Source organism: Neofelis nebulosa, chromosome 1, assembly GCF_028018385.1.
Source record: "Neofelis nebulosa isolate mNeoNeb1 chromosome 1, mNeoNeb1.pri, whole genome shotgun sequence".
Classification (NCBI taxonomy): Eukaryota; Metazoa; Chordata; class Mammalia; order Carnivora; family Felidae; genus Neofelis; species Neofelis nebulosa.
In genome coordinates, this window is record NC_080782.1 from 146,781,733 (window position 1) to 146,805,477 (window position 23,745).

The 23,745-nt window shown below is 44.0% G+C and overlaps 1 protein-coding gene across 2 annotated transcripts in view; it reads left to right on the top strand.

Moving 5' to 3' along the window:
* TRIM36 (tripartite motif containing 36) overlaps positions 1–1,229 on the top strand; it is a 33,192-nt gene extending 31,963 nt beyond the window's left edge. For both annotated transcript variants that reach the window (XM_058738729.1, XM_058738737.1), the window contains one exon: positions 774–1,229. In XM_058738729.1, the coding sequence (XP_058594712.1) occupies positions 774–1,125 (352 nt within the window). In that variant the 3' untranslated portion in view covers positions 1,126–1,229. The remainder of the gene's footprint in view (positions 1–773) is intronic.
* Positions 1,230–23,745: the final 22,516 nt, after the last annotated feature.

A 23,745-nucleotide genomic window follows, 5' to 3' on the forward strand; every position in this document is an offset into this window, starting at 1 on the left:
ACAAATAATTTATGACCTCTTGTGTGAACAGAACCCCAAATTGGTAATCTGAGTGACAGGAAAAGTTTTTTGCACAAGGGTGAGAAATTAACAAAACAGTGACTGTGGTAATCGGGAAATGGTTAATTAAACATGGTGCCATGACCACTTGATAGAATATTGATATTAAGAATGTTTAAAAGGCTTGTGACATCAGAAATATCAGTGAGACCTGATTAAAAGCGTCAATATAGTATGATCACAAATACATAAAAAGTGAAGTATGCATTGGAAAATGAAGGAAGGACGTTTGTGTCAAAAATCTCTATAAGCTGCTGTTTTATGCTAGCTCCTCACTGTCAGCACAGAGCCTGACACGGGGCTCAGTCCCACGAACCATGACATCATGACCTGAGCTGAAATCAAGAGTCGGACGCTTAACCCACTGAGCCACAACTTCATTTTAAAGCAACATATGTCGGGGCATTTGGGTGGCTCAGTCGGTTAAGCGTGCGACACTTGGTTTCGGCTCAGGTCATGATCTCTTGGTTCATGAGTTCGAGCCCTGTGTCAGGCTCCACACTACACTGAGCACAGAGCCTGCTTGGGATTCTCTCTCTCCCTCTCTCTCTCTGCCCCTCTGCTGCTTGTGCTTTCTCTCTCTCTTAAAATATGTAAGCTTAAAAAAATAAATAAAGCAACATATATTACCATGTGAAAACGTTTTGAGGATAGTTGATGGCCTGTGGATGGCGCCACAGCTAAGACTGCTTTGTGTGTGTATTGTGTTCTAGATACGAGCAAGACAGCGGCCATGACAGCGGAAGTGAAGATGCCTGCTTTGATTCACAGCCCTTCACGTTAGTCACCATAGGCATGAAGAAGTTTTTCATACCCAAGTCAGCCACTTCCGCCAATGAACCTGAGAATAGAGTTCTTCCGATGCCAACAAGTATAGGGATTTTCCTCGACTATGACAAAGGCAGAGTGGCTTTCTATGACATGGATCACATGAAATGCCTTTACGAGCGCCAGGTGGACTGTTCGCACACGATGTACCCAGCATTTGCATTAATGGGCAGTGGAGGAATTCAGCTTGAGGAACCCATCACAGCAAAATATCTAGAATACCAAGAGGACATGTAGTTGAAGCACGTGATGTGACTTAGGGTGAAAAAGGGGAGCAAAACGACGGCTCTGTGTTAACCTTCGTAACTAATTACACATCATCTGAGTAGTCTGTGGCCACACTTGTATTTTGTGTGTGTTTCTTCTTAAATCAGAAAAACCTAAACAGTCTTGCCTCTTTCCTGTCTTCATCCTGCCTTTCACAAACTGCGGGAGTAAAGACGCTCTCTCCTGGTTAACCCTGAAATGGTTAAACTGTGACTGGATTGTCTTTCTTTTCTTATGAACAGGAAATCTAATGTATTTATGTCAGTGTTGCTGATACTGATGCTTCTTTTTTGAGGGGGAAGGGATACAAAACTATTTATTATTATGTTTCTTTTGTGTTTGGTTTTTCATTTGGTATCATGTTTATGTCTTAAGAGAAGCTATTTTTTAGATGCCTTATGGATAGAAATTAGTACTTAGCATTGTGTCTTGTGTATGTTTTTCACAAGAAAACAAAGGTATAGTTAGTATAAAGGCCAGAGAAATGGTAGTATATTTAAATGGGAAATTATGTATTTTGAAGTGCGTAACTAATATTCAGAGTATATTCCCCAGAAAATGAATACTGCTTTTTTTTCTTTTGAGACGGCAAATTGTATTTTTAAGGATATTTTTAAGAGTTCGCTTACCTGTAATGCCCATACCTGATCGTGTGTAAACATTTTTGTTTTTTGTTTCTTGTTTTTGCAGGAAACACTAAGTTCTTGGCTAGCACAAGCAGCTTTTCACTTGGTGTAATTTTTTTTTTTTTTTTTTTAGAAAATTTGTCTTCAGTTTTTCTTACTCTGAAAATACCTGCGTCTGTATCAAATAATTTATTTTTCACAAATATTAGAGAAGCTGCACTGATATTTAACATATTTGTTCTTTGCCCTCTTATTGTGTCCTGTGATTTTCATTTTTTGGCACCAAGATTACATATCACATTGCCCTGGTTTATGTTTACATGTTTGGAAAGTTCATGAAATATTTTTAATGTCATTAAATATGTTCTAAAGTGTAGAGTAACTTACTGGTCAGTTGGATGATATTTTCTATGGCCTGTTGTTTGGCAATAAGCATCTGTAAAAGTCAGTAAAACTACAAGTCTAGTTTAGGAATAATAATGAAAATCATATTGACTTTGTGTGTACCCTTTTAAAAGTTCTTCTAATGTGAAGAATTAATACTTTGACATTTTACATTCATTTTTGAAAGATGTCCTTTAAAGGGTTTTTACTTAAACTGCTTATTTTTTAGAAGTCAAAATGTTCAGAAACTAAGCTGTTACGCATTGTAGCGCTAATGATTTTGAAATGCTTTTGATCTCTCTTAATAGACCCACCAAAATCTTAGGCCTGATTTGGTTTCCTTGTTGTTTGCTTGTTTTTAATATATATTTTTAAGTGGAAATCTGTTATTCAGGCTGGTAGCATCAAATTGGCCTTTCCCCCCCTACCCGGAGTAGGAAATATCATGGAGAAGTTGAGTGTTTAGTAGGTTGTACCTTCCTACCGATGAATAAGCACTTTATGACATAGGCTGAACTAAACAAATATGCAGTATTATGTGGATCATTGTGCAGTAAGACTGCTAGAGTCACGTGTGTGGTCAAGTTTGAGCCTCAAGCTTGTGTAAGCACATATCATGTAATGTAAGCATTTTAAATATAAAGCTTTAATAGGATAGGGAAGCCACTTAAAACATTGTATAGTTGTATAGAAATTGTTCTCCGTGTTTTCTTTCATTTTGAATAAAAATTAAAATAAGTGTAAGTATTGAACTGCATTCTGGGAATTCTCAGTTATGTTTCTGTGGAAAATGGAAACAAATCTTTCATGAAGAGATGTTTTGCCGAGTATATTAGCTTAAGAGAGAAGGTTTTACATAAAGTTATTCTGGGCATGTCCTTACTAGCCTGATTCTTGCCGAAGGGATCATTAGAAAAGTTTGACGTGAAGCTGGTTTTCTTCGGCTAACTGATCAGATTCTCTGATGTTGCTTTTCTGGTCCATAATAGATCAGATATTGATTATATGTGTGTTCTTTCAGTTCACATTCATACTCTCAGGCCTTGGGGCTCTGATAGTCGTGCATCACAATGAATTGTTATTTATGCTTCATGGGTTTTTATTTAAAAAGTCAATTCCGTGTTGTCTCGTGATAGTGTATAATAACTTAGCGTCATATTCACAGTTGCATTCTGGGGAAAGGAGTAGGAGTCGGAGCGATCTCCTGGGCACTGAACACAGTCTGGGTCTGTGAAATTTTTGCCATGGTCCATCATCTGATTAGATCCCGGGAGCATGTCCCATGTGGGAATATGATCAATCGTGCTATTGCTACACAAAATGGAGAAGTGTTCTAGCCAAGAATACTCGTAAGAAATTATTTTCTATCAGACAGATGTGCATCCGTTTTATTTTTTTCAATGTTTTTGTTTATTTTGTGAGAGAGCAGGCAGGATAGGGGCAGAGAGAGGGAGGGAGAGAGAGCAACCCAAGCAGGCTCCCCGCTGCCAGCGCACAGCCCGACGCAGGGCTTGAACTCCCGAACCGTGAGATCATGACCTGAGCCGAAATCAAGAGTCAGACGCTTGACCCACCGAGCCACCCAGGTGCCACAGATGTGCATTCATTTTAGAGGATTTTCACCTGCTTGTTTATGGGGATTAACACGCTGAGAATTGAAGTTCTCCTTGGGACTCTTCTGCTTTAACAAACCCGATGGAAGTTAGTTAAGTTCGATTTGGAACCCACTTCGCTGATGGACAAGTTTTTAAGTTGTGCTTTCTGAGACATCGTGCTGTGTGCTTACTGGGTTTCAGGTGAACCAGACCACCCAGCCAGGTTCTTCCTCTTAGGAGCTCTGTTTGCAGGAGGGGGGAGGTGATAGAAATGGAAGGCGCTAGAGAGTGTTTGAGGAGGAGGCTCTGCTAGACCCGGTGCTGAGGGAGGCAACTCTGAGGAGGCAGCACAAGATGGACCCCTGAGGTCCAAGATGGACTGCTAAGGAGCTGGCCGTACAAAGAGCCGAGTGAGGTGCATGCTGGGTAGAGGACAAGGAGCACAAGAAGGCTTTGAGATCGTGACCTGCTCAGAGTTTTGGCAGGAAACAGCATTCACCCTGGATGGTTCAGCTGGAAAGTGAATGAAAGGGGTACTTTGAGATGTGAGTGACCTTGAAGAAACAAGCAATGGTGAGACCCTGGAAAGACGAGCAACAGCCAGAAGCCATTAGTGCTTCCAGAGCAAGGAGGGCAAGGGGAAAGCATATTCCTAGATGTCAGGGAGAGTGAGACATTAAGGAAGGGTTGCTTGGTGGGAGTTGGGCTCACCATGGGAGGCAGCAGGTCCCTGAGACGTGGCACCAGGACGGGGAGGGAGTCAGAAATCTCCTTCACTGGATCTGTTGGTACTGCCTATTGACCACCGGAATAGCCTACTGGAAGCCACCCAGCAAGGGCTCTCTAGGGATGCAGGCAGTGGGGATCACCTTCCTGGGGCGGAGAAGGGAAAGCAGGCATCTGGTGGTAGTTCTGGGGGTGGCTTAAATGGAGAACAGATGGCACAAATGGGAAGAAACTGCATGTATTTGAGGGGAAAAAGGCTATTGGCTGTTGTGCTGAGTGCTTAAATAAGGGTGTTTATAATGTTCTGAAATAATACAACACACAAAAACGAAGGCTTAGAAAGCCATGTACTTGGGAGGTCTCCTGCACGTACTTCCTGTCCCTGAGTTACTTCTCCAGTTTTCTTTAGAAGCTCCACCTCCTATGTCTGGAAGTGGGTGGGGGTGGTGGTGAACTATTCCCTACACTAACTTTTAAGCAGTCCCTTTGGCTCAACTTTGAGAATGTACCCAAAGTCCACTTTCTCCCACCTTCCCCCACCACCCACAACCTCACCTGATCACTATAATAACTGCCTGTCAGACCTCCCTTTCAGCCGCGTAGGAGTTGAATAGCTAAGTTCTAATAAACCCTGAGCTAACCAAAATTCATTTTTTGCTCTCCCCAAATCTCTTCTAGATCACCAATGGCTTCCGTCCACCAGCGATACAGGGATCAGGCTCCCTATGCTTTATGATGCCACCTTGTTAGCACATCATTTCTAACATTGCTAGTTTACATAGTTTCTAGAAAAAGAGCTTAAAGCCATTAATGTCCCCAGCACGTCGTTTGCTGCATTCATGTTTCATTAGATAGAATGGATCGCATGGTGCTGGCAGTCATGGGGGTGAGAAAATTGTTTTTTCCAAGTGCCCAGGTGGGGAGACCAGCAGATGTGGGCAAGCACTGATAATGTCCATCTCAAGCCTTTCCACTTTTTCTCAGTTGGAAAATAAGCATGAGCTTTTTGCTAATTCCTACTGTTCCAGATATCCACACAGTCCTTCACCTTTGTCTTTTCTTCAGATGTCACCCTAACTGCTCTTTATTTTAATTTTAATTCTTTTAATGTTTATTTTATTTTGAGAAAGACAGGGCTTGAGCAGGGGAGAGGCAGAGAGAGAGGGAGATACAGAATCAGAAGCAGGCTCCAGGCTCTGAGCTGTCAGCACAGAGCCCGATGGCAGGGCTCCAACTCAGGAACCTTGAGATCATGACCTGAGCTGTAGTCACAAGTTTAACTAACTGAGCTACACAGGTGCCCCTGTATCCAGTTGTTTTTTTTTAATTAAAAAAATTTTTTTTTCATATTTATTTTGAGGGGGAGAGAGACAGTGCGAGCCGGGGAGGGGCAAAGAGAGAGGGAGACACAGAATCCAAAGCAGGCTCCAGGCTCTGAGCTGTCAGCACAGAGCCCTATGCGGGGCTTGAACTCACAAACCTGGATCGAGCTCATGAAACTATCCAGTTTTTATCACTGCTGGATCCCAGCACATTGAAAATCTGGTTTCCAGCCTGGTGATTCTCTTATGTCTTGATGCACACAGTCTCTGCAGTTCTAGAACCTGTCTCGGGATCTGTGTGGACAAATTCGCTTGCAGGTCACGGGACAAATTGGCTTCTCTCTGTGCAAGCTTTCAGATTTGAGCTTCCTCCGTGGGGTCATTTACTTGCCATTTCTTTATTTGCTTATACGCCACAATAGTTAACACGTGTCCTGGTTGCACTGAAATTGGAGTTGGCTTCTCACTTCCCATGTATTTTTGTTTTGGGGTGTTTTCTTTGGGGGGGGGAGATGATTTTTCAAGAGAAAGAGGCAGATAGGACTTTGCCAACTTGAAACTAGAAAGTATTATTTTTGGAATGATATGTCCATAAAAATTAGTATCTTTTCCAGATGTTCATTTTATAACACCTTGACTCTTAAGCAAAGCAAGGTTTTGTTTTTTTTAATGATGGAGTTACAAGGTGTAGATGTACCTTATTCTTTGCAGAAGATACTTTCTTGCAAAATCGCTTATGAATTGAACTTTTATTGTATATGGTGAGTGGATTTAATATTTGGTAAAATGTGAGCGTTATAAGGGGCTTTGTAATACCTTAATCTGGTCCCTCCCCTTTTGATTCTTTTGCCCCTCCATTTTTAAGCAAAGCTCATCTGACTATATGGCAATATTCTGGGCAAAATCCCAGAAATGGTTTTCCTGGTAAAACTTCTTGGGTTGTCAGTTCTGCTCATAACTTTAACATGTGACTTATTTTTTTAAAGTTTTTATTTTTTTAGTAATCCCTGCACCCAACGTGGGGTTGGAGCTCACAACCTTGAGATCAAGACTCTGTTCCTACTGAGCCAGCAAGGCACCCCTAACATGTGACATTAGATTTCTTCTTAAGTGTACCTGACATGCCCTAAAATTGTTGATAGGGAAATGTCAAAACATTAAAAAAAATTTTTTTTAACGTTTATTTATTTATTTATTTATTTATTTATTTTTGGGACAGAGAGAGACAGAGCATGAACGGGGGAGGGGCAGAGAGAGAGGGAGACACAGAATCGGAAACAGGCTCCAGGCTCCGAGCCATCAGCCCAGAGCCCGACGCGGGGCTCAAACTCACGGACCGCGAGATCGTGACCTGGCTGAAGTCGGACGCTTAACCGACTGCGCCACCCAGGCGCCCCAACGTTTATTTATTTTTGAGAGACAGACAGAGACAGAACGTGAGCAGGGGAAGGGCAGAGAGAGAAAGGGAGACACAGAATCCGAAGCAGGCTCCAGGCTCCGAGCTGTCAGCACAGAGCCGGACGCAGGGCTCGAACTCATAAACCACGAGATCATGAGATGCTTTATTGACTGAGTCACCCAGGCGCCCCCCAAAACACTTTAAAAATGTTGTACGTTGTAGTACATGTCTGAACAGTGATCTAGTAGTTGTTTATAGGTTTGGGGGAAAGGAGAGCATATTAAATTGGGGTGTTTCCCTGTTGGGCAAAGATACTTGTCTTATATTTGCAGGGATTCTCAGTTTTTACTGCCTGTTTGATTCTATGGAACACGTGGATGGAGTAGTAGTGGTTGGTGTGGGTTTTTTGCTTTGGATTCCTGAGGTTTGTCATTTATACCTGTGGGATTTGTGACAAGTGATTAACGGTGAGCCTCATCTGTAAAATATCTCTACGGCTACATACTCCAGGTAATTCAGATCATGTATACAAAATGTGTAACACAGCATCTGGTGTATACCGAATACCCACTATATGGGGGCTTCACAGACACATTCTGCTTTTTGATAGCGTTTTTGTTTTGTTTTTGTAAGTTTATTTAGTTTGAGAGAAAGAAAGAGCAAGCACAAGCAGGGGAGGGGCAGACAGAAGGAGAGACAGAATCCCAAGCAGGTTCTGCCCTGTCAGCGCAGGGCTCAACGCGGGGCTCAAGCTCACGAACTGTAAGATCATGACCTGAGCTGAGGTCAAGAGTCAGATGCCTAACTGACTGAGCCACCCAGGCGCCCCTTTGATAGCATTTCTGAACATAGTATTTAACTCCATAGATCTCTTTTACGAATGATGAGAATGTCTTTTGAGTACAAAATTGTACTAGTATATTCAAGTGCTATTATTTGCTTATAATACCCAGAGCCAAACGGAAAAGTGAACATGAATAACTTGAGGTATAGTTCAGACAGACAAGAATTAAATCTAGCTTTTGAAAGACCAAGACAATATGGTCCAGGTGTGTTTCTTTGCTATTATATAGCAATGAGCAAGCGCTCGCTGGGAAGACGCAGAGGAAAAGGACTTCGTGTCAAGTTACTAGCTTCACCGGGAGACTTAGTTCTTCGGGGTAGATTTCTCCCTGCTCCAGGAGTCTGTGGATGGACTTGTTAATTAACAAGCCGCAGCAGGTGTTAAATGCTTGTGGTTCACCTGGGGATCTTGTTAAAGTGATTTTAATTGAGTAGGTCTGAGTGGGGACTGAAGCGTCCGCGTTTCTAACCAGCTCCCAGAAAAGCCCACGCTGCTGACCCTGGCTCACAGTAGGCGTTAGCTGGGCTTTAGAAAACCCGAACGGATGTGGGGGAGGAGGCATGAGAGCAGAACTCGTCTGCCCTGAAAACAAAGCAGGCTCAACTGGACGGAGAGGTAGACCTCCTGAGATTTACAGGTAAGGCCCAAATTTTGTTTCAATACAGTTTTGAATCAGCTTGGCCATGTGGGCAGTCATTTAATTGAAACTCCCCAGCTACTGTGTCATATGGTATAGGAGTTGAGGCTTCCAAAACAATGCGGGGGTTTTCGGCCGTTTAAAGCAAACCAACCGACCTCAGCCTGTTATCTTTCAGAACGTGAGTAGAATTTGCCTGATCCTGACCCTTGGTCCTTTGTGATACTAGAATGTGTGAGTTGCGCAAGATACCCAGAGGCGGTTTGCCTGCACAAGAGTTGCTTAGATAAGGATTTATTATTTCAAAAGTTGGCCATGCGTTGACTGCTGTGTTCCAGAAACTATGCTAATTGCTTAGTGTAGACCTTATGTTAAATTCTCAGAATATTGCTAAGGAGAGTGCATCATTTGTTAAAATAACAAAATCCAGCCGAGGATGTTTGGGAATCATTGGCTTTATCAAACAATTCTTGGATTAAGAAGAGGGAGAGACACAAAATAGAAGGCTTTTATAGGAGGAAGGCGGAACAAGAAAGTTTTTAGCAGAAGAAAAGGATTCTTCCCTGCAAGACTGCTTTCCCATCAAGAAAAACAAGGGGTCTTCTCATGCAGATGACCTCATCTTTCTTTTTGGGGGGAGATGGAGAGGCCCCCGAAAGTCAGACTCACAGGCACTGATTGAAAAATTCCTGGGGCGCTTGGGTGGCTCAGTCGGTTAAGCGTCTGACCCTGGCTCAGGTTATGATCTCGCGGTCCCTGATTTCGAGCCCCGTGTCGGGTTCTGTGCTGACAACTCAGGACCTGGAGACTGCTGCTGATTCTGTGTCTCCCCCTCTCTCTTCCCCTCCCCTGCTTGAACTCTGTGTCTTTCTCTCAAAATAAATAAACATTAAAAGAAATTTAAAAAAAAATTCTTTTAAAAGGAAAAAAGAAAGATTCCTGACTGATGGTGTAAGACCTTTCTAGGAGAGGCTGATACTGTAGTTATACTAGGTATTAAGCCCCTTGAGAACTAGGTCTAAGTGACACCATTTTGGACCTGTGACTTTTTTTTTTTTAAAGCACATTTCACCCATTTTACAGGCGAGGAAATAGAATCAAATGTTAAGGGGCACCTGGGTGGCTTAGTCGATTAAGCGTCTGACTTCGGCTCAGGTCATGATCTCACGGTTTGTGGGTTGGGTCCTACATCGGGCTCTGTGCTGACAACTCAGAGCCTGGAGCCTATCTCGGATTCTGTGTCTCCCTCTCTCTCTCTGCTCCTCCCCCACTCATGCTCTGTCTCTCAAAAATAAACGTTAGGAAAAAAAAATGAAATAACCTGCTCGGGACAGAGTTGGGATTTTAACTCCAAACTGATTCCAAGGGCTAACTGCCGAACGATTATCCACCCTTTGTTTTAAACCTATTTAACTATCGTGCCATGTATGCCACGGAGAATGACAGTAATTGAAAATACTGTTTTTTCATAAAGTCTTAAAAATTTTTGTGTTTTGTGTTTGTTGGATTTTTTAGTCTTGGCTCTTAGAAGAAATGTTTCAAAGAGTTTCCTTGGTACAGTGGTTTCAAAGTGACCACTCTTGGAGGAATGTGTCTATATGTTTTGTGTCCTTGTCTGTAGGTGGGAAACATATAAATCTTGTAAAAAAAACCAAAAAAACAAAAAAAAAACCCAAAAGCTTGAATGCTTTTCTGCTGGTGGGCAGGGCACGTGGGTTTCCGTTTCAGGGTCACTGCACACCATTGTGACTTGCCCCCCCTCTGAAAGCTTTTGAGGTTTTCAAGGCTCACGAGTGTGGGTTTTTTTGTTTTTTTGTTTTTTGTTGTTGTTTAATCTCTATACCTAATGTGGGGTTTGAACTCACAACCCTGAGGTCAAGAGTCACATATTCTACCAACCGAGCCAGCCAGGCACCCCAAGGCTCGTCGTTTGTTTGTTTGTTTTTAATATTTATTTTTGGGAGAACACAAGTGGGGGAGGGGCAGAGAGAGGGGGACAGAGGATCTGAAGTAGGCTCTGTGCTGACAGCGGCGAGCGGGGCTCGAACTCATGGACTGTGAGATGATGACCTGAGCCGAAGTTGGTAGCACAAGCACAACCCACTGAGCCACCCAGGCTCGTGGTTTTGAAAGGGATGTATCATGAATTGGGAAGACGTGAAATTGTCAATCTTTTCATTATGTTTAGTAGACTCCACTCTAAGTATCTTCCAAGGAAACTTGGTGAAGTTGGTAATGCCTATGATGTGTCAAGGATTTTGGTGGTAATATGATAGGAAAAGATAGGATTCACTAGGCAGAGAGGGGAAAGGTTAGGACCTGAGGTCCCTGGTGGGGAAAAACACCTATTTTGGAACAGTGCTGGGAGCGTCTGACCACGGCAAACCCCCTCAGGCGTAAGGTTCCTCTTAAGAATGTAACAGACCCCACCTACTCCCCCTGAGGGTCCCCTCAGGAATTAGGTCTTCAGTCAAAGTAAGTAGTAGACCATAAAGCGTATGACCCACCAGAAAGGATATGGCCACAGACCACTCCCCATACAATGGAAATGAGCCAATCAGGAATGGACAACCCAGCACCTAGAACTATTAAGCCATTAACGGTAGAACCTGAGAAGGAATGAGGGGGAAGGGAAGAAGGGGGGCTGATCAGAACCTTATAAAACAAGGACCCTTGCCTATAGTCCTCGGGCATTCATCTTGGAATGTCCTGTCTCTGTAAAGAGTGCTTTCCTACTACTCTTCCTTCCTGATCTTATATTCTAATAAACTTTTGCCTACTGCTCATTATGTGTCCACCTCTTCATTCTTCGAAGCAGCGAGACAACGAATCCTGGGTATTGAGGTGGTAAAATCCCGCAACAGTAAGAAATATTCACAGGCCATTTTCGGATAGAGATGATCGCTTCTAAAATGGATGGGGTTATTCGATTTTACCTAGGGGAAATTTCATAATCTACATTCCTGTCTTGTCCAGTCATTAGCAGAGACGTGTGTACTTTGGTGACTGTGCCCCCAGATCTGTCTTGGTCCATACTCTCTAGTACCCTTCATGTTTTTCCTTTACCCTAAAATATAAGTTGCTTCAGAAACTAGAGCCGGGGGTGCCTGGCTGGCTCAGTGGATAGCGTGTGTGACTCTTGATCTCAGGGTTGTGAGTTCGAGCCCCAACGTTGGGTGTAGAGCTTACCCCAAAAAGAAAAGAAAATGTAGCCAGAGCACAGGGGTGCAAGGGCACCTGGCTCCAGGGTCCCAAACAGACTAGGTTCAGTCACTTGCTGCTGACAAAACCTAAAAGCAGAGGGTTGAAGGGATGTGAAACAGGAAAAGAATTTATTTCAGTGATGCCAACACCAGGAAGATAGTGGACTGGCTTCTCAAAGACTGTCCCCATAGCACTGAAAATACTTCCAGGTTTATATAAGGAAAATGTGGGACAAAGGTCAAGTACATGCAGGTGGGCAGTGAAGGTCACCCCGATGATTGTCTTGGGGTCAGTCCCGAGGGGGAGTTGGTGGCTCAGGGTAGCCCTCATTGCTTGAGCAGGTGGTTTCCTTCCCATCAGGGGATGCTTTGCACTTAGGGTCTTCTGTCTGAGTTAAGAGATGAGCTGGGAAGAAGAACTTGAGGTCAACTTTGACTTTGAGGTCACAATGGAGGTTGTCCAAGTCCCCTTTCAAAAAGATGTCACTGTGTGAATATGATGCAGGCAGGCCAGGTCTGCGAGCCCAGGGGAGGGTCCCACCGGACCAAACATGAGGGTCCTTGGCATCGGGCAGGATAGACATCAAACATGAGCCAGAGAAAGTGAAGACAGTTTATTGAATAGCGCGAGTGACAGAGAATAGATGGAGTGTCTGGGAGACTCGGAAAACGAGAGACAGGTCTCATCATTGCTTGGGGTTAGGGGTTTATGATAGAGAAGGGTCAAGGGTACATGTTCCTTCAGGAATCCAGGGGAAGGTCTGATCAGAGGCGAGTGTCAGGTGAACAATAGGTATTATTCCATAAATTACCAAAGGTAGGATCTTTTTTTTTTTTTTTTTTTTTTTTTTATTTATTAATTTTGAGAGAGAGCATGAGCACGGGAGGGGCAGAGAGAGAGGGAGAGACAGAATCCCAAGCAGGCTCTTCACCATCAGTGCAGAGCCTGATGTGGGTCTCGAACTCACAAACTTCTGGATCATGACCTGAGCTGAAATTGAGAGTTCGATGCTCAACCAACTGAGTCTTCAGGGGTCTTGATGCCATTGTCAGCCAAGGTGTGTTTGAAGCTCATGCCCTGGAACATGTTTGAGATCTGGTTCTTCTGAGGTGTTATCAGGTGTTTAGGGCCTAGGACAAAACTCAAAATGATTAACCTCCTCGCTTCCCCCTTGAATTGGGCACATAGCTTCTTTGGCTTACTCAGAGGCAAAATAGGGATCATGAGTAAATGGGCCTAGCAGAAAACAGTGGAGATGGAACCATCTTAAAATGGAGTCCCTTCAGCTTGCCTACCCCAAATAGTCTCATTTGAGCTCTGTTTCAGAGAACTCCTCCTGCCCTCCAAAGTTTTTTTGCTTCATTCATTTTAATTTAGCCAAGGGACACAATAACCTCTCTCCAGGTTTTAATCTATCCACAGTTCACATGCATGTAGTTTGACAACTAAGGTTACTTGATACTTGAAAAGGTTATTTGTGGAAACTAGAAAGGTTTAGAGTCTATATTAACCTCCTCTCCATATCTGATTCAGGGCCAGTAGAAAAAACAATCACATTGAACATGGTCCCCCCATTTTTTTTTTTTTTTTTTTTTTTAATTTTTTTTTTTTTCAACTTTTTTTTTATTTATTTTTGGGACAGAGAGAGACAGAGCATGAACGGGGGAGGGGCAGAGAGAGAGGGAGACACAGAATCGGAAACAGCCTCCAGGCTCCGAGCCATCAGCCCAGAGCCTGACGCGGGGCTCGAACTCACAGACCGCGAGATCGTGACCTGGCTGAAGTCGGACGCCCAACCGACTGCGCCACCCAGGCGCCCCCCCCCATTTTTTTTAAATGTTTATTTTTGAGACAGAGCATGAGTGGAGGAGGGGTAGAGAGAGAGGGAGACCTGAAGCAGGCTCCAGGCTCTGAGCTGTTGGCACAGAGCCTGACGTGGGGCTCACAAGCTATGAGATCATGACCTGAGCTGAAGTCAGATGCTCAACTGACTGAGCCACCCAGGCACCTCATTTTACTGTTTATTTTTGAGAGGATGGGGCAGACAGAGAGAGAGGGAGAAAGAATCTGAAGCAGGCTCTACGCTGTCAGCACAGAGTCCAAGGCAGGGCTTGATGGCACGAACCATGAGATCATGATCTGAGCCACCCAGGTACCCTGATCCTCCAAATTTTTTTTTTTTAAGATTTTATTTTAACCTGACCTCTACATCCCACATGGGGCTTGAACTCACAACCCTGAGATTGAGTTGCACGCTCTCCTGAATGAGCCAGTCAGGCACCCCAGTCCAAAATATCTTGACGATGGAGATAAATAAAGTCCAATTATTTGAGTCAATTATGTCAGTTCCCATTTAATGTAGGAATGTAACTGACTGATGTAGACTTAATTTATGGGCTGTAATATACTTAGATTTTGATGATCCAGGAGGTTGACCCTTTTTTTCTCAACTGGCCATTTTCCTAAGGATATTTGCAAGTCTTTCCTCTATACGTTCCCTGTGATAAAAGGACGTTAGGATACCTTTGGTATTCAGGTGGCTATTATTTTGGTATTCAGGTGGCTATTATCTCACTAGAGAGTGAGAATGTATCCCAAGCAGGCTCCATGCCATCAGTGCAGAGCCCCACTCGGGGCTTGTACTTAAAAACAGATCATGACCTGAGCTGAAACCACGAGTTGAAGGCTTGACTGACCGAGCCACCCAGACACCCCTCAAGTGACTATTGATTTGGACCTAGACCTCTGGGGCATCTGTCCTTATGTTATTAATAGAAGAGGTGGGTCCAGAATGACAAACTCAGAAGCATTAGGTCCTTACATGTGCTATAAAAATCATAACTGAAATTAGGCTGGCTATCCAGGATTGGATTGCCAATGTAAGGAAATGTGTTACAGATGGGATCTCTCTCTCTTTTTTTTTTTTTTTTTTTTGAGACCGAGTGCACACATGAGTGGGGGAAGGACAGAGGGAGAGAGAGAATCCCAAGCAGGCTCCATGCCCAGCATGAAGACCAACCGTGAGATCATGACCTGAGCCAAAATCAGAAGTCGGATGCTTAACCGTCAGAGCCACCCAGGCATCCCACAGATCTGATCTCTTCTACACAGATTAGCTAAGTCTGTAGAGAAAGGTTAGAGAATCTAGATCATTGCTTTTTTTTTTTTTTTTTTTCTCATACTGACATTCTGGGAGAGAAGTTTGAGTAATTTTAGACCATCTGTATTTGCCTTTGGGGTTTCAGGATTTTGCAATTCCAGTCTGTTAATTGACATTTCCGACATAATGGAGATCTAACTCACATGATCCTCTCAGTCAGATGTTCTCATCTTTGCCCATGATTTCAGCAACTGCCTCTTTGCCAATGGTTCCACACTTTATCTCCACCCTGGGCCCCTGAGACTCTGAGACCCAACTCCATTTATACAGCTGCCAACGTGCCATGGTGTCACACTGGTTTATAATAGGTACATATTTGGTCTTCGTCCCTCTTGGCACAGAGCTCCTAAAACTCTTGGATCTTCTTAAGTGAAGAGCCCAACAAAGATGTCCTGTGTTCAGTTAATGAGATGATTTTGGAATAGCACCTAAGGATAGGGGGTGGTTGCTGGTGGAGTCAGCAAGGGTTGGAACTTTTAGCTCCTCCCTATCCCACCTCTAGGGAGAGAGGAGGAGCTGGAAATTGAGTTAAATCACCAGTGGCCAGTGGTTTAATCAAACATGCCTACGTAATGAAGATTTTATAAAAACCCAAAAGGAGGGGGTCTGGAGACCTTGTATTGGTGCCCACTTGGAATTTTGGGGAGAGTGGCATGCTCAGGGAGCATGGAACCTCTTCGCCCCTTGTTTTATGTATCTTGTCCATCGGGCTGTTCCTCAGTTGCATCTTTTCATAATGAACTGGTGGTCCAGTAAATACAATGTTTCTGAGTTCTGGGAGCCACTGGAGCAGACTCCTCTAACCCAAGGAAGGAGGGGTTGCGGGAACCTCTGATTCACGGCCAGTTGGTCAGAAGCACAGGAAACGATCTGGACTTGCTATTGGCATCAGACACGGGGAGGAGGCAGTCCTGTAGGACCGAGGTCTTTTGTTAAGTAGCAAAATTCATGCAAGTAACTTTGAAGGTCTAATCAGCTTTATTGAATGATTCATGAATCAGGCAGCACCATATCCAGTAAGTAGAGGGCAGATCTGAGGAGTTGTACAAAATGGAAGACTTTTATGGGAGGAGGGTGGGGCAAGGAAAACAGTGGAATAAAAGGATTATTCTAGGCAAGGCTGCTTTCTAGGGGGAATAGCAGGGGCTCTTAGCCTCCAGATGATCTCCTCTTTCTTTGGGGGATGCAGGGGGCCCAACTGGCAGACTCATTGGCGCTGACTGAAAAGTTTCCTGACTTCTCCCTCACCCCCTCTCCTGGGGAGGTCAAGAGTGCAATTATGTGTTTCCTTTTTCTTTTTTAAAGTTCATCTCTATTTTAGAGAGAGAGAGAAGGAGAGAGGCAGAGAGAGAAGAGAGGGAATCCCAAGTAGACTCTGCACTATCAGCCTGGAGCCCAACATGGGGCTTGATCTCATGAACCGTGAGATCATGACCTGAGCTGATACCAAGAGTCGGATGCTTAACTGATTGAGCCACCCAGGCTCCCTGCAATTCGATGATGTATGAAGCACTGGTTTGGGAACTGGGGTCTAAGTGACACCATTTGGGCCTGTGGGCGTTTGTTTCATTTTGTTTTAATTTCTTCAACTGAAGATGCTATCTCTGGTAGGTAGTGCCAGAATGGAGTTGAATTGTGGTACACCCAGGTGGATGTATGAGGAACACTTCCCCCTGACCCTTGGAATTGGGTGTAGACCCTTATGTGGACATTTGGATGGCTCCATGGTACCTCGAAAATAAAGTGCCATTTCCCAGGGTTCCTGACCCCTTGCCCTCCCAGCTAGGCAGTTCTTACTAAAAGTCGAGCTATTAAAAATCTTTAAAAAGGTACAACAGTGCATCAGAGAGCCCATGTAGAAGGTCCTTCTGGTGTCTTCACTCACTCACCAAAGTGCACCAGAAAATGTCGGTAAATCACTGTGCCCCTTCTGAAAGCCTACTAAGTCATAGATGAAGGCCGACGGCTTTTCTGGTAAACTCTCCCTAGCTCGGATCAGTGCCACTTAAATTCTGGCTCAGTTGCTGTCTGGAGGTTTGCCAACAGCATTTTTGTTTGGCATGCTTTTTGGAGCCACTGCCCACGGATCCCAGGGCAATGTAAAGAGCTTGGTCTAGAGTGAGGGAGGCTGGAGTTCAAACAGCAGACCTGCTACTTCCTAGGGGGTGACCTTGGCTATGTTTCTGAACCCTCAGAGCCACTTTCCTCATCTCAAAATGGAAACACACCGGCCTTGTAGGGTTTTGAAGTAACGTATGCCTAGTGTGTAAGTACTCAATGAGCGTTAATAATTCCTTCTTACCTTTTACACAGTCGCAGGTTCTCTAGCAGTTTCTTTATAGTTCTGTTACCCAGCAGAATTTACATCTTGGTTGTACTTGATAACATGAGCATTCCTTAGATCTTGTTCAATTGGGGAAATAAGATATTTTGCCTTCCTTCTGTTTTGTCTGTTCTCTGGTGGTAAGTGTGCTGTTAACACAGAATATGTTAGAAGAAGAAAAAAAGAAAATTTTTTTCCTAGTAATTTAACCACTTTCTTTTTCTTTTCTTTTACAATATGCTTTTTTATTTTTATTTTTTTAAGTAAACTCTACCCCCAACATGGGGCTTGAACTCATGACTCCAAGATCAAGAGTTGCATGCTCTACTGGCTGAGCCAGCCAGGTGCCCCTAACCATTTTATTTTTATTTTTATTTTTAATTAAAAAAATTTTTTTAACGTTTATTTATTTTTGAGACAGAGACAGAGCATGAACGGGGGAGGGGCAGAGAGAGAGGGAGACACAGAATCAGAAGTAGGCTCCAGGCTCTGAGCCATCAGCCCAGAGCGCGACGCGGGCTCGAACTCACGGACCGCAAGATCGTGACCTGAGCTGAAGTCTGACGCTTAACCGACTGAGCCACCCAGGCGCCCCTATTTTTATTTTTTTAATTTTATTTATATTTTATTTTTCAAGCTAGACCAGTGTATGGGATTAGGTGATGAAAATTTGCTCTTAGATTTCTGTACTGCTTTTATGAACAATTACCTTGGAATTACCTCTTGAAAGGAGTTCCCTCTGTAACTTGATTGGCGTACGTCCGCTCTGCAAATTCCAGACCCAGTTAGACTGTGATGCAGCTGTTAGCACATGAACATCAACATCTAAATTATAATGACTCTTTTTAAAAAAAACTTTTTAATGTTTATTTATTTTTGAGACCGAGAGAGACAGAGCATGAGCAGGGGAAGGGAAGAGAGAGAGGGAGACACAGAATCTGAAGCGGGCTCCAGGCTCTGAGTTGTCAGCACAGAGCCCCACGCGGGGCTCAAACCTACAAACTGTGAGATCATAACCTGAGCCGAAGTTGGTTGATTAACCCACTGAGCCACCCAGGCACCCTTAGATTACAATGACTCTTAACTTATAGACTGGCAGTCTTCAGAGGTATCAGATATATACTCAGCATCAGGTTTGCTTGTGTGTTTCCACTATTGCCCCTGACCCCTCTGCTCTCAGTGAGCAAAAGATTTGAAAAGATGCATTGCAAGAGAGGAAATCCAAAAGACCAATACCTGTTCAGAGATAGGGAAAACAAGATCACGCTGAGATGTCATTAACACATCAGACTGACTAAGAATGTAAAGTCTGACAATAACAAGTATTTGCAAGGCTATGGATCTGTAGGAACTCGCACATTGCTAGCTAGTGGGTAAATTGGTACAAGCAATTTTGGATAATTTATCATCTGGTCAATTTGAAGATTTGCATACCCAACAACCTAGCAGTTCTCCTACATCTATGTCCTAGAGATTTCATGCTTCTGTCCATCTGGAAACATGTACAAGAAAGTTCACTGGGGTGCCTGGGTGGCTCAGTCTGTTGAGCGTCCGACTTCAGCTTGGGTCATGATCTCGCAGTTTGTGGGTTCGAGCCCCGTGTTGGGCTCTGTGCTGCCAACTCAGAGCCGAGAGGGACCCTGCTTCGGATGCTGTGTTTCTCTTTCTCTGTCCCTCCTCTTTTGGCATTCTCTGTCTCTTTCTCTCAAAATAAATCAACAGTTAAAAAAAAAGGAAAGCTCATCATTCCAACCTGGAAACCACACAGTTACTCATCAGTAACAATAAATAAATAATGAAACATTTTTACAATGGAGTACTACAGAAAACAAAAATTAAAACTACATATAACAGGGGCGCCTGGGTGGCTTAGTCAAGTGTCCGACTTAGGCTCAGCTCATGATCTCAGTTTGTGAGTTTGAGCTCCATGTTGGGCTCTGTGCTGACAGCTCAGAGCCTGGAGTCTTCTTCGGATTCTGTGTCTCCCGCTGTCTTTGCCCATCCCCTGCTTGCACTCTGTTTCTCTCTCTCTCTCTCTCTCTCTCTCTCTCTCTCTCTCTCTCAAAAATAAACATTAAAAAAATTAAAAAACACAAAAAAAACCCCCCTACATACAACAAATGAATTTCACAGTGTTATGCAAAAGAAGTATGGTGCTCTATGTCTCGAATGATGTTTTTATCAAGTTCAGAAACAGATACAACTTAAATTTAATAGAACATCACCCCATGAGGGCAAGGATCCTTATTACTATTATTTCAAGTGCTCAGAAGAGAGCCTGTCAAGTACTAGATGCTCAATGAATATCGAATAACCTTCACCAGATTGTTTAAGCATATATACGTGGGTGCCAAAATATAAAGAGAGACCATAATCATAAAAGCCAGGATAGGATAGGATTAACTGTAGGGATCAGGGAAGAAGTTATAAGTGGGAAGGAATGAATGGGGAGGGGTCTTTGAAGTGATGGTAATTTCTTGACCTGGGTGGTGATTTATGCATTTTTGCTCCTTTTATTCCTTAAACTATACATTTGTTTTATGTGTTTTCTTTCTTTTTTAAGGTTTATTTATTTGTTTTGAGGTAGAGAAGGAGAGAGAGAATTCCAAGCAGGCTCCACACTGTCAGTGCAGAGCCCGCAGGGGCTTGAACGCATGAACTGTGAGGTCATGACCTGAGCAGAAATCAAGCATCAGTCGTGTAACTGATTGAGCCACCCAGGCACCCCTGCGCTTTCTTTCTTGTAATTTCCCAAAGAAATAGCTAGCACCACAGCCTTCTAGTCTATTTGGTTTCATTTTTTTTTAAGTTTACTTATTTTGAGAGAGAGACAAAGAGAGCATGAGTGGGCAAGGGGCGGAGAGAGAGAGGGAGAGGCAGAATCCCAAGCAGGTTCTGCACTCTCAGCGCACAGCCCGACGTGGGGCTTGAACCCATGAACCGTGAGATCATGACCTGACCTGAAGTCAGATGCTCAACCGACTGAGCCACCCAGGAGCCCCAGGATTCTTTTCTTTAATTGGACAGTTGTAATTGGGAGGAATAAAGCAACAGTAACAAGTGTGTGGGGTGTGTGTGTGTGTGTGTGTGTGTGTGTGTGTGTGTGTGTAAGTGGACAGTAGATTCTCAGTGAGTATATTGCCCTCTAGTGCTGGAATGTAGCCCAGCCAGGAACACTCCTCAGCTCAAACTGCAGTTGAAACACTTTCCACCCAAGAGCCCGATTACGGACCTGATTTTTGGTTTATCTGTGGGTTCTCAGAAGAATTCGTGATAGTTACCTGGTGTGATAGAAACCTGCAATTAACAATAACTTGCCCTTTTGGGCACTGGTTGGGGAACCAATGTGGACGTTTCCAGGGACTGTAATCTAAGTATAGTTGGAGATGGTGGCAACTTTAGAAGTAACAGCTCATTTCAGTGACTAGTTTTGACTCACAGGGTTTTTTTGTTGTTTTTGTTTTTGTTTTGTTTTGTTTTTTACATTTGTGGTAAGGGGTTGATTACTGTGTGAATCTTGCCCCCAGAGTATATAATCTTTTGTTCTTCATGGAAGATAATCATATTACTCTTTATGTGCCTTGTATTCAATATCGCTGGTGTCAAATTCTGTATATAATGGCAGGGTACCAGATTCAGGTGTGTTTTTTTTTTTTTTTTTTTAAGTTTATTTATTTATTTTGAGAGAGGGAGAGAGAATCCCAAGCAGGCTCCAGGCTGTCAGCACAGAGTGGGGCTCAAACTCATAAACTGTGAGATCATGACCAGAGCCGAAATCAAGAGTTGGGTGCTTAACTGACTGAGCCACCTAGGCGCCCCTGGATTCAGCTTTTTAAATTCAGCAGTCAAGGCAGACAAAAGGCTTATCCGGGTTTTGTTATCAGGGAGGGCAACCATGTTGAAAAATGGATCCTTCTTTTGACCACCTGTCTGATCAGTCAGGGTCCAAGCAGGAGACAACAACCACACAGGAATTTGAAAAGGAAAAGTTAAGCATAAATATTAACTATCACCAGGGCTTGAGGTACCAGGGAATTGGCTAGTAAGAACTAAAAATGTTAAAGAAAACAGGAATAACCTCTCTAGGAAGCAGCCACAGTCCCTAGGGCTGAGAGAGAGCACTGCAGGGAGGAGCGAATCTGAAAGACCTCCTATCCCTCCCCCTCCCCCTCTGCCTCCCCACCCCGATTTGTCCGGTCTCTGGGCTGAGATCCAGACCTCATTGGAGAGTGTGCAGCTGGGACCCACTCCATGGTGGAGGAATAAATCAATGAAGTGCCACATTGGTGGAACCTGCTAGAAATAGGTCTTGTAGGATGCTAAGGGGAGCTGTTCAGAGGGAGGTACCAGGCTTTGGGACCCAAGCGGATGTCGGAGGGAGCTGCTGCTGGCTGCCAGCTGCCTGCTACCTATGCTGCCTGAGCCCACAGCCCTGGCAGCTGTGTGGGGTGTGTGTGTGTGTGTGGGGGGGGGACGGTTTGCTGAGGAGCAGGGAAGAAAAGTCTTCCTCTGCCAGTGTTCCTCCCACGCCCTCTACTGACGAAGCTTAACACTGTGCCAGCTGGCACAGCCAAAACGCAGCTTCCTTTCTCTCTTCACGGAGCTGGCCATGGAGGGTGGGTTTGGATCCGTGAGTCAATGAACTGACTGCAGACCCGGTACGTCCATCTTTAGTGTCACAGAGCCTTTAGAGGGATCTGATGACCGCCGCCCGCCATGCCCCTGTGAAGCTGCAGGTGCCAGGCACTGAGGATACACCCAGGAATAAAGCATTCTGTGATGTCAACCTCATGGGTTCATGGTGGAGAAAAGCCCCCTCCATGCATAAGTAACCTTGGCCAAGGGCGTCCAGTGGCAGAGATGAGGTCTGGGAAACTCTTTGGACAGGCAGGAAGGACGTGTGAAGGTCAGGAAAGTAAAATTATAGGGGGATGATGACTTCATTGAGGCGGGACGGCATGATGCCGTCTAGAGGCTGCTCTAGACTGAATGTTTGTGGACCCCTCCTTGCAATTCATAGTTGAAATCCACCCCACTGTGATGGCATTAGCAGATGATCAGGTAGGGACTGCGGGACATGAATAGATTAAGAAGGCAGAGGCTTCATGAATGACTGTATTGCCTTTATTGAAGACACCCCACAGAGCTCCCTCTCTCCTTCATGTGGGGACTCAGCAAGAACATGGCTATTTAGGAACCAGGAAGCCAGCCCTCCCCCTAAACACCACATCTGGCATCTCCTTGATGTTTGTTTTTGTCTCTGATAAACATATTGGGTGTGCCGATGAGGTTTTGATTGAACAGCCTCTTCTACTTTATTTTTCATTTTTAAACTTTTAATTTATTTTTACTTTTTAAATTTATTTTGAGAGAGCAAGGGCAAGCGGGGAGGGGGGAGGGGCAGAGAGCTAGGGAGAGAGAGAATCCCAAGCAGGCTCTACAATGTCAGTGCAGAGCCAGACTCGGGGCTCCATCCCACCAACCATATCATGACCTGAGCTGAAACCAAGAGTCAAACGTTTAACTAACTGAGCCGCCCAGTTGCCCCAGCCTCTTGTAGTTTAAAAACAAGTACCATTGTTAGATGGTTGCAAGACTCTAACGAAGTGTGTAGGTAAATAGGTAGTTAAGATACAAACCTCCCTTTATCCCTGGTGCCCACCCAAGGTCAGAGTAGAGGGCTGGTCCCAGGAGAGACTTTGGAGATACAGGGTCCATGTATTTGGTGGATCTCCCAAGCTCCTAACTGCCTTAGCATCCATCACATCACTGAGCATTCCACCAGATAGGGTAGCCAAGGATCTACAGAAAAATATGTGTAACACTATCTCTTATCATTTCTCACTCACTTCTTTGATGGAAATTCCCCCATTCTCTTACTTCTAGAACACACTGCTGAAGAGCTTCTATACTTGCTATTTTTTTGTTCTTCCAACTGTGTCTTAAACATGGTGCCTTCTAGCTTTTACCCCCTCCATTCACAGATGGTTGCAGGTCTTCTGGACCTGAAGCTTACATAGTAAAACCTTGATTTGCGAGCATAATTTGTTCGGGCAACGTGCTTGTAATCCAAAGCACTTGCATATCAAACCGAATTTAAAGAACCATTGGCTCAATTGTGATCGTGCGACGTTCGGCGTCACGTATTGAAGACATTTCTCGTTTATCAAGTTAAAATTAGAAACGTTTGCTCGTCTTGTGGGATGCTTCCAGAACAAGTTACTCACAATCCAAGGTTTTACTGTACAGTGTTTTTGGTGGGGAAACCTCTGTAAGAAAAAGAATATCAGATTATGAGACAAAAGGAGGTATGGAAGTAAATGTGTGGAATGAAAACAGTGATGACAAATTATGAATTCAAAGCTGGTAA